This window comes from Leiobunum rupestre, chromosome 3 (assembly GCF_980474605.1).
Source record: "Leiobunum rupestre chromosome 3, qqLeiRupe1.1.hap1, whole genome shotgun sequence".
Taxonomy (NCBI): domain Eukaryota; kingdom Metazoa; phylum Arthropoda; class Arachnida; order Opiliones; family Sclerosomatidae; genus Leiobunum; species Leiobunum rupestre.
Genome location: NC_143386.1, coordinates 42,414,600 through 42,428,705, shown reverse-complemented (window position 1 = coordinate 42,428,705; position 14,106 = coordinate 42,414,600). Strand labels below are relative to the sequence as shown.

General features: G+C 34.5%; 1 protein-coding gene across 18 annotated transcripts in view; it reads right to left on the bottom strand.

Moving 5' to 3' along the window:
• The window catches only part of dlg1 (MAGUK family member discs large 1), a 298,752-nt gene that overhangs the window by 26,313 nt on the left and 258,333 nt on the right, over positions 1-14,106 (bottom strand). For 14 of the 18 annotated variants that reach the window (XM_090168259.1, XM_090168260.1, XM_090168261.1 and 11 more), the window contains one exon: positions 5,182-5,217. The exons of 2 other annotated variants lie outside the window; for them this stretch is intronic. In XM_090168259.1, the coding sequence (XP_090024385.1) occupies positions 5,182-5,217 (36 nt within the window). Of the gene's footprint in view, positions 1-5,181; positions 5,218-11,172; positions 11,263-14,106 lie in introns of those variants that run through there. 2 more of the 18 variants (XM_090168263.1, XM_090168265.1) reach the window with 2 other exon arrangements.

The following is a 14,106-nucleotide window of genomic DNA, read 5'->3' as shown; positions in this document are numbered from 1 at the left end:
CCCGGTCTAAAAAAAGGTATGATCTAGATTCTGAATATAATATTATCATTAGTTAGTTAATCGATAATTTTCTTATTTGTAAATGTGTTTTTGAAAATATTTTTCTAATAAAGCCGATATTGGCCGATACCAGTATTCGAAAAATAGGCCGATATATCGGTGCATCCTTAGCCATTTTGGAACTATATATTTTACTTTAATCAGAATTAATTAATTAATTTTACTTTAATCAGCGTTTATTTCATTGTAGGTGATTCTTCGATATATTGTTTAAATTCCATGACTTTGTAGGCCTACTTTCGAATTCTGTCTTTTCCCTGACCTTTACTTAAAATTGTAAACATTAAGTACTCAATTTCTAAAAAAAACAATAAAATTTCCAAATGATTTGTAAATCTGAAGAAATATGTGAAATTAAAAATCCGAAATTTATCTTTAAAAATAAAAAATAATCAATTAAAAATAAACGAAATTAATTAAAAATAAACGAAATTAATTAAAAATAAACGAAATTAATTAAAAATAAACGAAATTAATTAAAAATAAACGAAATTAATTAAAAATAAACGAAATTAATTAAAAATAAACGAAATTAATTAAAACTAATATAAATTAATTAAAAATAAACTAAATTAATTTAAAAATAATATAAATTAATTAAAAATAACGAAATTAATTTTAAAATAATATAAATTAATTAAAAATAACGAAATTAATTTAACAAAATAAAAAATAATCAAAATTTATCATAAAAAATCATCATCAGAAAAAAAATCCACAGAAATCAGGAAATCTATCATGCATATCTTAAAAATTCCAAATTATTTTCAAAATAATAAAATCCAAAAAAATCTTTAGAAATTTTTGGAAATCATAATTCGGATTATTAATTAGGTTCAAGTAGATTAAACATGTTGCCAAAAGCCACCACCACAGCGTTGACGTTGATCTAACTTAACTCTCTATTGAGTGTGTACCGTCCATTATAGGTTAGTCTAAGAATAAATTTATCCCAAAAGTAGATGACGTCATAATGACGCGGGTGCTTTCGGGGAAGCACACCTTGGTTTCCGACATTAAAGGGCACTTGGAAGTTTGATAAAGAGGATGAAACGAAAAGCGACATTTCCTGGGAAAACAAACTCTTCCCTTCCACAGGTTTGCGCGTTGAAGTCCTTCCCCCAATTCATATTTGACAACCCCCCTTCGGGCGAAAAAGTCCATCTCACTTTAAAAATCATCAGATATTGCTTTTCTACGAAATATTCGCCCTGAAAGGGAAAAAAACGCCTTTAGGGATGCAATTTATTTTCAATACACTTTTTCCAAGGTAGTTTTCGTAGCGGAAAATATACAATTTTAAAAACAACCAAATTTTGTTTTGCAGTTATAAGAGACTTAAGCCTAAATTGCGCGATTTTAAAAGTTAGGATAGTTCACAAATCGCTCATACGGGGTTAGGGGCGCTGGCGGCAGCCCCTAAGATGGCGGCGAAAATTCAAACCCAAACACCTGGCGTTATTTTTCGTTTCAACTTTTTGGGCCAAAAGCTATTTTTTCAAGACAAAAAAATGGTACGTGTTAGTATATTGAACGTCTTGTTAATCTTTTGATACGGAAATAAGGCCATATTTGGAAAAGCTTGGCCGTTCCCCTTTAAATAGAAAAATCAATTTAATTTAATTCGATATCTTTTCCGATTTAAATATTTTTTCTGATTTATTTTTAAACATTTTGTGCATCTTGTTCTTAATTAATTTATTAGGGTGTAGGGTTAAGTTAATAAAACATTTAAATTAACCTTAAATTTAATTTATTAAATATTTTTCTCCGAATTGCTATTGCTACAAAACCCTTTCCGTAAAGTTGCATAAATCCATTAAAGTATCAAAAAAAATTGATTTAAAACAGAGGCGCTGTGAACATACGAAACATGGAAAGGGGTCATACTTATAGGGGATATAAGAGACTCATGGTAACAGTTAATGTCAAATCGTCTAAGTTTAAAACAAAATTTAGCCTAAAAAAAAGTCCACTCTATGAAATGAGAAATTTAAATTGGATCATGAGACGACAACGATTTAAAAGTTTAACCAAGCGTGAAAGTAGCGGCCAATCGAAAAGTCAAAAATCCTTTGAAATGAAAGAGGGCCTTCAGTATATAAAAAAAATCGCCGAGCCAGCGTCGGATACGCTGCGACTAATTACATTCCGAGGCTTAACCAATCACAAAAGGTGCCTTATAGGAAATCAATGACTAAAAGGCTGCACGCTCTCCATCCTCTACAATAAAATAATTAATATAAGTTGAAGAGAACTAGAATCCATCGACTTTCGAAGTACCATATAATAAGATCCCAAGTCCGAGGAGGAGCCAATAATAGAAAAGACCCAGGAGGAAAGTAGAAGATAAAACAGGGGCGGTGACCTTTCAACCCACGTCGGTCCCTAGTCAACCCGGGTTGAAGTCCCCTCAGACCTCCCAAACTAGTTTAACTCGAAAGAGTACATCCGAAAATAGAAAATACGATAAAAAATAAAAGCATAATTTTTTATTATTTTTTTTCCTCTTTTTTGAAAATTCCAAATTTTGTCGGAGGTGAAGAATATCTTTGATCATTTTTTTCCCCGTAGAAGAAATTGTAACGGAAACAACACTAGGATATTTTCCAGAAATGGGGTCATCTTCCAAAAATGTATATTTACTTTTTTTAGCAGTATAATGGAAAAGCTATAGTAACTACTCCATTAGGTTTTAGAGGACCTTTATAGATAAAGATGTGAAATTTTATACCTCACTAGCATCCGTAAAAGAGAAGAATAAACATATTTGGGTTCTTTTTCAAGAAAGAGACAAGGTTTGAGATCATCTTAAATTTAAGTTGCTACAAACTATTTCAAATACCGAAAATAACGGTGTTTATATAGAAATCAATACATCATTTCAATAAGCGATTTTCAATATCGTGAAATCAAAATCAATTTCGTTATTCATGGAAAAATAGATAGATGTCAGTGAAATTCGTTTATTACTATCAACTTTAAACCCGCAAAAATGACGATCCTAAATTAGCATTCCACTAAAACATTTTCTATAAACGGCCGAGATTACAATTTCTCTTTCATATTTCGGTTAAAAAAAACGTGAAATATTTTATCATAGAAATAAAAATTTATATTGGTGGTGTAGTGGAAACACATAAATTTCAAATATTCAAGCCGAGTTCCAAACTTTTTTTTTCAACGGCCAAAGTTTTGGGGATCCGAGGCAAAAATAATAGGAAAGATACGTGATAAAAATTTCTACTTTGGTTTGTACAGATTTATCGAAGGCGGCTGTGAGCTAAGGAAGGATGAGCCCTTTCTATCCAGCAAAGAGCAACCATTTGTTACTATGATTTTCGGGATGGAAAAATGTCCGGCTTGGAAGCACTGCCTCCTACACTGAAATGTGACGATTTTTGGAATTGGATAACAACGTGCGCACCCTGGTGTTAAGTAGTTTTTCATTTTAGGCCTGGAACCCCTGGTGACCGTTTGGGAGATAAATGGCGCATCTCCCGTATATTTCATTTCTTGGCATTCCGTGGTCCACCGTATGGAAAAGCGTCATAATAAATCTAGCTACTCCTAAATGTCGACTTTGCCCAGTACACCGGTGTGCTGTCAATGGAACACTTTTACAGGCGTTAGTAGACCAAAAATATAATTTTATTATATGGCTATTAATAGTTAAATTACAAGTAATATAATTTCAATTAGTATGCCACTTTCTTGGCTTATCGAACAGGGTTGGCTGGTTTAAACCAAGTATTTTTTTTATAAAACCAAAATTGTTTTTAAAAAACCAATGGTTTTTTTATTTAATTAACTAAAAATGATTTCAAAATGTTTGTACATTTTCTTACCATTATGATTACATTTCTAAAACATTTACAATGTTAACACATTTCCTATATTTTCAATACCTTCCTATAAATTCCTGAGGTTTTCTTGAGTAGTATATAACTCGAAAACATTCCATCGTCGGGTACCCTTCTTCATCCTATATTTCACTTTATTTTATCTACTGTTTTTCGATAAGAATCCTTATGGTTTTTTTCTATATTTTCATTTAACTGGCTTGAAAATTTCCTATTTATTCTATAACATTTTCGAGGCATTTTCTTGGTAACCCTGCATTTATGCAAAATGAAACTAAAACTAAAACTTCGTTTTGGCAAGACTTGTAAAAAACGAAACCAAAACTTTGTTCTGTTCACGTGAGACTTGTAATAATACTCATATTAATTTTAGACGATTGTTAATATGTATGCACGGATAAACAAAAACGAAAAATAGATTAAAAGTAAAATAAAGCAGTGTTTCAAAAAAACCTGATTTAAAACAAAAAAACCTGGTTCAGGGTTTTTGTTAAAAAAAAACTAGTTTTATTCCAACCCTGTTATCAAAGCATTTTTATTACAACAGATTTTCACCACTAACAAATTAACAGAAGAATTAGAAAATCTATAATCCCTAATTCAGTAGTCTTTGTATTTTAGATATTATATTCTAAAGGTAAGAAAATGTAGATTTGACTTTTATACATACAAGCCAAAAGCTTATATCAAAATTTGAATATAAGCACCTTTTGAACATTAAATTTTACTTAAGCCTTTGCTGAAAGGCTACAATTCGCTCCAATATAGTGTCATACGTATGGCTAAATAAATTACAATCGTTCACGTACAAGTACACGTTATGCCTGTATTCTAAGCCTCTCTATAGCCGCCGCGAAGGAGTTAAATAAATAGGAAAGATTCTAAATCTAACGAAAACTTTCTTAATACCAACATTATTTACTTTCACATCTAAGATTAAATTATTAGCGGCCCAACTAGCAATCTGAATATCTTTTCCTTTTGACTCGGCGTATAATAATTGAAGATTTAGTATGTCAACACTCGAGTCAGGCCGGGCGAGGCCGCCCCTTGCCGAGAAAACAAAACTTCTATTGACTTAGCAACTAAAATCGACACTCCCCCATTTATTAATAACCGCGTTAATTTATAACCGAGGCTTAGCTGGTATTCCGAGTTTCGACGTCCGCAAACTTTACAACGCGTCCGTCGTCGGTCGAAGTACCAGCTAAGCTCGGAATATCCCCGTAGTCGGGTAGTTTTATCGTGGTCAGCTTACCTGGTCCCCGTCCTGCGTGAGCCAACTGTCATTGCTCTGCAAGAAGGAAAATGGGTTTGGTCAATATTAAACTTGACGCTTCAACAGTCCAATATTTGGATTAATTAGTAGAAGAATAACGAAACGTCGGATTTCCAAATTGAGAGAGAAGAAAGAATACGGGATAAACAACATTCCAAATAATGAGGATTTAACACCAGGGATTAAAGTAGAGACAGACAAGTTTCAATAGTAAAAGGCGGGAGAGAGATTTGGGAGAAGCGATAAGAGATGGCGTTACTAGTATAGCGTAAGCTTACCCCCCCCCCCCCCGTCTTAATGAGATTGCAGAGCGCAGCGCTTCAAGCGGGAAAAGATTGCGAAAGAATTCGCAATTTAATTTTAATCCCTTTCAATCTACGTTCCGAAAATGGGGGAATGTATTTTTAATTCCGATTTTTTTTCTTAATGAAAGGGAAATGGTACATAAACAGTTTGGTGAAGCGAGGAAAATTTAATGAAAACGAGTTTAATTTAACATTTAATTCGTTTTGTATACGAAATATACAGTTTAAAACTTTAGTACTCTTTATTTCGGTGTCATGGTTAATTAATACTTAAAGGGAGGTTAGCGTACTAGAGCGATTCTCGTCAACCAGAATGTCAACGACTAATATTTAGTGACTATAAACGTATTTATTTATGGTAATATTTACAAAATTTAATATGTCATTTTTTTAGACCCTAAGCCTTCAACATTTATCATTTAAAAAAGTTGTAATATTTAGACACTACTTATAAGTAATAATAGTTAATAACTTTTAAACCATATCGGTTACGAGGGGCGAGCTCGATTCCTTCCGAATTGAGATATCACTTGGTAAAAACGAATTGAATAAACAGGTCCAATATTTTATAATTACCCGAAACTTCAGAATACATTGTTCCCTTATATCAACTTAAAGGCCTAGTTTTTCTTCTGCCGGTCACCCTTTAAATTTACTTTCCTTCCAAACAAATACCCTGGTGGTAGGCCAAAGGAAAGCAAATTTAAAGGGTGACAGGCAGAAGAAAACCTAGGCCTTTGAAAAAATTTTAATAGTGAAAATTAAATGTGTAGATATTAATGAGCTATTAGATCTATGTGTATTGTTAAATAACTTTGTTTTTGAATTTACTTTTATTCATAAAATTTAATATTTTTGATAACTGGATATTCCCTACGCGAAACAAGCAATGCTTATTTGTACTTTCAATTACGAAAAAAGTAGGACTAGTCGGGACACCTATCCCGTACTAAATTATGGCTTAGAAACAACGATAAAATTAAGGTTAACCATACGGGTAAATCCCAACCACTTCAACATTAAGGACCAAGTCTTAGGAAATAATAATAAAACAACACCTAGAGTATAAAGGTTAATAACGCCTTAATACAAGAAGCCGTAAAAAAGATACGATCATAACACCCAGACTCTCTAGAGAATCCTGAAAAACATTTCGCCCCTTCTTAAAATAAAAAAGAGAAACAAGATCCTGGCGCCATCTATACACTGCAATTGAAAGCCATAAAAACCTCATCAAGCGAATGAACATTTTTAAACGAACGGGAGGAAAAAAAAAGTGCAAGGTATGTCTAACCCCCTCGTTTACGGAAAATGTACTTCGCCGATAAAACGACGAAGGAAAAAAAATGTGTGGAAACTGGTTAACAGACAGACGAGTCTCTACAAGTGGGATAGGAGCCCGGCGGTAATCTTTCAAAAAGTAAGCGAAAAACTCAATGATTCGCCGAAGAAAACTGGTAGGCCAATGATAAGGCGTTTTCTGGAAGCGCTGATGAAGAAAAATACAAGAGCCGACGAATTCCGGCTGGAATCATCTGAGCGCGTGATGAGTCGGGGATTTGACAGCGGAACGAGTTAGCCGCCCCGGGGAATCCATCCGCCGACGAAAGGGGGTGTTCATCCGCGGAAGAGAAAAAATAGTTCCCGCTTTCGCGTTAGCGACGACTTTACTGATAAGAAAAATATTTTTCGCGGTTTAAAAGAAAGCTTAAGTTTGCCATAGAAAATCTGTACTTGAGAACTTGTTGGAGCGTAGACGCTAGCTTTATCGCGCGTAGACTGTTTTCCCTACACGTCCACATTTACGCGTTTTTTAGGGCGGGTCTAATATTATTTACCGAAGAAAACTAAACGGTTTTTATGAGTTCAAAGAACTGCTTTTCGATTTTAAGCTTAAGATGGGATGCACTTTTTTAAATTAATAATAAAGTACTTTTGGAATAAACTTTGGTTGTTTCTAGGTAATGCAGTATTTTTTCTTCTATTTATAGAAAGAAAAATACTATTTAATTCGGAATATTCTAAATATATCAAAAGTTAGCTACTTGAAATGAGAATTATTTTAAAATAAACCTATATTATATATTAACATCGTATTCAATTTGTTTAAAATTTCCTGCCTTTAAATAACAATAAATATATTTTATTGGGGCGATATTGAAAGCGTACTATTTACCCTGATTTTCAGGTTCTTAAAAACTCGATGCATGATTTAGCTTAATTTCAAAATATATTATAAACTAAATAAGAATTAAGAAAAACCATAATAAATTTGCCTTTAAAAAATAGAACTAAAAACATCGTTTACATAAACAATTGCCTCCACATTTTCTGGATGCCCGAATTAGCGTAAAAGTAGCTAAAATATTGCACGGAAACCATTATCTTAAGTGCGTACAAATTAGGGCTTCGAAAAATAAGCCATTTCCGAGAGCATTTTAGCCTGGGTTCTAAGCAAATTTTATCGCCATAACAGCTTTAAAAAGCTATTTAGGAAAAACAGATAGTAGTGCCGTAAAATGAGCAGTTTAAAAAATAATAATAAAGCTACTAATAATTATATTAAAAAAAAGATTTTTCAGCGTGAAAAAACTACCCAAAACCAGACGAAGTTTGCGCCAAAATTCACGTACACACGAAAATGACCCGCAGGAAATTGGGCGCGTCGGAGATGAGCTACGTTCTAGCATAAGTAACATAATAACGATAAGTATGACAATTAACGAGATTTACAACCCAACTGATGTTCATAGCTATTGCGTAATCAAGATGTTTTCTCAGCTCAGAGCCCTCTAGTGTCTAAAATACGCGAGACTTCCGCTAAGCCGAAATATCTGGTTTCCCATAGATAGGCGGAAAATTAGGCTAAAATGATAAAAATTAAAAAAGTTTTTCTCGGCGCCACGAGCTCATGTTTTTTTTACAACGCGTGATTCGCACGTGGGCTTCAAAACAAAGCCGAAGCCCCTCGCGACTCCAGAACGTGCTCTCCGATATTAAGCTTAAATTGGTATCAAAAAGTAGTCATCCAAAACGGTAAGTCGCGAGTCCAAGTCACAGCTTGAAGAGAGTATCAGTGCCGAAAATAGGTTCGGTTAGAAAATTAGCATTAAAGCAATAGGAAGTGTCATACTTATCGTTGTTATGTTACTTATGGTTCTAGTTCATCCTTTCTCCAAAGCCAACTTTACTCCCTACGGAGCCTCGGAGGTAGCTCCGAGGTAACATCGCGGGGGGCTTGTATTTATTTCAGCGGATACGTATTGTCAAAATCCCAGGTTATTTAATTAAATTTCCTAACGTGACAAATGGCGAAATGGTTGTTGAAATACTTTCGAAGGGAGTAGAAAACTTTTCCCAATTTCAAAGTTAGAGATTACTTAAATTAAAAAATAAAGAGCCCAAATTAATTAAAATTTCTCAAACGACTACCCTTAAAATTCACAAAGTAAAATTAATTAGTCTTTACTTATTAAAATATACAGTACAGTTGTATCGACGGAGATGTATTTTTTAAATGTCAATTTAACAACCTAGATGGCAGCGGATGTCGATTTAGAACTCGGAAAATAAATAAACAGTTTCAAATGATTAGTTAAACTCAATCTATTAAACAAACTCAATAAATTAATTCTTATAGATTCTGGTTTAAAGTGACATATTGTAGTAAATGTTCCTAGAAAGAGTCATTTTTTAAATTAATTATTAATTCAAAAACATACAAATTAATTTATTTAAGTTTTACTTTGTAAATTTTTAAGGGATTAATTTATAAAATTAAAATTCGAACTTACAAATATACGAAACATTGGAAAGGCTAAAAAAAAGGTCTTGTAGACATTTTAAAATTGAACCGTTAATTGGGAACCGCAGAATCCTAGACGTCCCCCGTTCGAAAGCTCAACGTACTTAGCCTCTCAAGCAGGTTACTCCCATAAATCTACAACTCCCTTAGCGGCGCGTCCGCAACAGTTTTACGGGCGTCAGGTTTCCCAATTTGCCTATTTTCCTCCAAAAACGACTCGAGTTCCCCAGAGAACGAACGGGGAGAAATTATTAAAAGTTGCGAATCGAGGAAACTTAAAACTTGGCGAATAAATTACAACTTGGAGAGGCCGACACTCCATCTATTAAGAAGTGGAGGAAATATTTAATTTGTCTCGAAAGAGAAGGGTGTATTTGAAAATGTACACTTTTTGCTCGTGAAAACTTCTCGAGTAATACTGGAAATTAAGGAAGAGTGTGAGAGAGCGCCAAAGCCTTTCAAAAAGTCGAAATAATTTGCAACTAGAGACGGCTGAAGAATGGTTAACCCCCAGGGCACGCGGGATACTTTTAAATTAGATGGTTATCAATTTTCATTCCTAAGGAATAGAAATGAAAAATTTCGCAAAGCCCCCAGGATGACAACAAGGGGGATAAGAAAAGCTTTCGAAAAAAATGTCCAATTTGATTCTTTCGATCCTTCTCTTTTTCTGGAAGTAATCCGGATGGCAAGAGAATTTATAATCATTTCGAAAAAACGAGGGGATAGGAGACCAAAATTCGACATTTTCAGAGATGTACTCATTTTTAGTTACTAAAAATAGAAGAGTTTTATTTCGTCGAGTACTTTCGAATTTCGTTGTATTGAGACAATTATTAGGGATGCACCGATATATTTCGGTATTGGGCAATATCGGCTTAGATATTAGAAAACTATTTATCGATTAACTAACTAATGATAATATTTTATATGATTGTCCGCGCCACGTACGGCAGAAGCTAGATCATTCCTTTTTTAGACAGGGGGTTACGAGTGTAAACAAATAAACAACGATATTCGATTTGTGATAGAAAATGTGTATCACGTAAAATGAAAACTAACATATTCGGATATGCTCTTGCAAACTTTTTTTCATGAAAAATTTGAATAAAATGGTATGACAGCCTTGACAGGTCACTGAACCGTCTTTTATAATGATTAGTGTTATGATAGTTAACTTTGTTAATATCGGCCACGAATAGCCGATATATCGGCTGTACCCATATCGGTGCATCCCTAAAATTATTTTACTGTCTACGATTTAAAAGGGTGTTTAGAATATTTTTGTAGGAAGTTAACGAACTGATTTTTCACTAATGCGAGGGAAAGATTGTTAGGGAAGTGAATTATAAAGATTCACGATTTTCTTTGGGACAGTATTTAAAGAATATCTTTAGAAAAAATTACTAAGTAATCTGGTAACTTGTTGAGGTTAACGGTAATAATTAGGGTAGGGAGCTGTTGGTTCGCGTGGAATGAAGGGCTTGCCACCATCTCCACGATTTAAAGACAATAAAGGTCGCTGACTTGGGACTAAGGTGATGACTAGATGCAGTCATGAGTTAACGATATTCATATAGACTTAAGTACGAATTATCTAAAAACCAGAGTAATTACCGAGAAAGTAATTATAGGGCGGCTTGAATCGGGTGACAATTACGAAACAGAGCGTAATAATTGTACCAATTAAAAATCAGGCAGTAAAGGATGAAGGGTAGTCGGCATTATAATTAACAATTTGACTGTCTCCACTATAACCCCAGGATCGCAACCGGAAATATGAAGTAAACTTTGAAAAAAAACCGCTTTTGAACAACTAAGATAGCATCACAAGAACCAAAAAAAAGTAGTGAAACTTACTCCGAAGATCGAGGGATAGTAGGAAGGGAAAACCTTAATCAACAGTCGAACTCGGATCTTGGCGAAGAACCTCATCCCGAAATTGCGTTCACTCAACAAAGCCCGCAAACTTCGCGATTTCAACCAACTGTCCACGATTTGTTTATACGTCACGCGAAGACATTTAATCAGGAACCCAAGCGGTTGGTGCCGTTGTTGATGGTAAGTCTGGTACACGAGCGCGGACAATGGTCGAGGAAGAAGAGGAGATTGTCCTTCGTCGCCGACCCCGAGTGAGTGAGACCACGAGGATGGTGGCGAAACGCGAGAAGCGTCACTGAGGGGAGAGGACGGGGCCTGCGGCACCGAGAGGCGGTGGACGAATGAGACGGGGCCGGGGCCCGCGGAGAAGCGCGAGAGGCGCCCCCCCCCCGCGACGGAGACAGTCGGAAGGGGATGCGGACTGAGAGAAAAGGAAGACTCGCTGATAGACTATAAATTTGCCCGTTCTACTCTCGCTCATGATCTCATCGAATTCAATAGTCATTCAACCAGTTGATTTTATTTCAAGATCGGATTTTACCAAATTTTCAGTTACATCCTTTCTACATCCGTGTTTTTTAATCCTTTTTACATCTGTATTTTTAATATTTCTACGTCTGTATTTTTTAATCCTTTCTACGTCCGTATTTTTAATCCTTTCTACGTCCGTATTTTTTAATAAGTCTGTGCATTTAATATTATGCGATCGAAAACCGAAAGCCAAATACTACGTTATTTTATTTTCACCACTAGTAAGTTGAAGAAAAATAAAATAAAATCAGTCCGGTAGACAGGGTTGCCACAGTTTTATTTTTGTCTATATTTTATAAATATATATTAAATTAAAATTTAAATTTTGAAAAGTTTTATGTATAAATCAAGAAGAAATATCCATTTTATTTGTTTTTATCCATAACCAAAAATTATCCAAATAAAAACTTATTTTTTGCATATTAAAACGTGAATATATAATAAATAAACAGTTAACCGAAATTTTTATGAATAATAGAAAACTTGTAATCAGGAAATCCAGATACTGTGGCAATTCTTATTGAGAATAGCACATTACACCAAAAGTAATGACAAAAAATATCCATTATGTGCTAGGTTACAACCATTTAATTAAATTAAAAATTGACGGCTTCAACTGAAAAATTTACAACCACATAAATTGATTTAAGAAATGTTTCATATTTAAGTATAACTAAATATCCTTAATATTAGATTCCGTTTAAATAGACCATATCAGGAACCCATACCTCTAATTGGAATGCTTATCTTGCCGTATCGCGTATGGTAAGATCACTCTGACGGCTCTGGCCCCGCCTACCCGAGAAAAAATCCCCTTTGCGCGCACTCCCCTCTCACGTTGTTGTTTGTTAAGTTAACATAGTGACGTCAAAAAAACCGTCAGCCACATCGAGACGAAAATCTGCCGCGTTAATCATTCCAAGTAGAGGTATGGATTCCAGATTTGGAGTGTGTTAATTTTATTTTAGTTGATTGGATTTCAAGGGCTGGTTACTTAAAGGCCTAGGATTTCTTCTGCCAGTTTTCCTTTAAGTTTTCTTCCCGCCGCGCAAATATCCTGGTGGTAGGCCAACATGTTCTGCGGGTGGCCTACCACCAGGATATTTGTGCGGCGGGAAGAAAACTTAAAGGAAAACTGGCAGAAGAAATCCTAGGCCTTAAATGAAGGTAATAATATAAAACATGGTTGAAAACTCTTAAAGTATTTTCTTCCAAATGCATTTTAATCATTTTACATGAAAAACAAAAACTGAAACGGATATTATAGAGTATTCTGTAAAGTTAATAAGTTATTTTTATTCATTTCAATGGTATAGCATGTTGACAAATTGAACTAGCAATGTTTACGTCGCCACTTTAAGATCCAGGCACAACATCTAACAATGGCGCTAATGAGGAAGATACGAGGTAGCCTCACCTTTTGTATCCGGAGTCACGCGGGCACGACAAACAATGCGAAAGTAAACCAATTAAAACAAGCAGAAATCCCCGGAGGGAGAGAATGACGGAGCTAACTCCATTAGCGAAGTCATCTCCATTAGTTATATATTTAATACAACGCCATCTAGGAAGACAAAGACGAACTACAGGCGTGCGCGTGCGGGTATAAGAAATAAAGAACAAAGTCCGCTAGCTTTGTCGTCGATACCATGGACTAACCGATACAGCAATTGAGTCGTCCACAAATTGGGGTTGGCAAGACGATATAAAACAAGATGTCACGGACATTTAAGTAAACACAATCCCCCCGATGTATTAACTATATTTCAAATATTAAATTTAAATTTGAACTAATTTCCCATCATTTTGTACTTTAACTTAATAAACCCAAGAAGAATTTTATCGAAAACGAATTTTTCGAGTTACCTGGTTTTGGAAATAAAGTAGCGAAACGCGAACGAGTTAGATGGCGCCTGTATCAATTGGCACGAAATTTAAATATGACAATAGTGCGTACGCTGGTTGTGGGGTCCCGCGAATTGGCCAGAAATATCAGTTAAAATTAAAATTTCTTAATGTAACCGAAAACGTAGTTCAGAAATGATCAGTACTACCTTAAAATATAATATTCAACCTAGTCGGTCTTAATGTAAAAAAAGTGTGTACATTTTAAGAAGAAAATCGCCAAAAATCACTTAAATGGGCAAATACCCCAAATATTTCCAATTAATAGACGTATGACGGGGTTGCCAGTTTTTTCACAATCAAATTCCCTGACTTTTCCAGGTTTTCCCTAACCATCTCCTGAGGTTTTACCTGACTTATTTTGTGCCAGGATTTTGTAGTTTTTAACCTATATTTTAGAAAAGATTTCCTATTTGCAACCAAAATGAAACTCCCTGATTTGTATACCCATATTCAAATTCCCAGACTTTTCCAGGT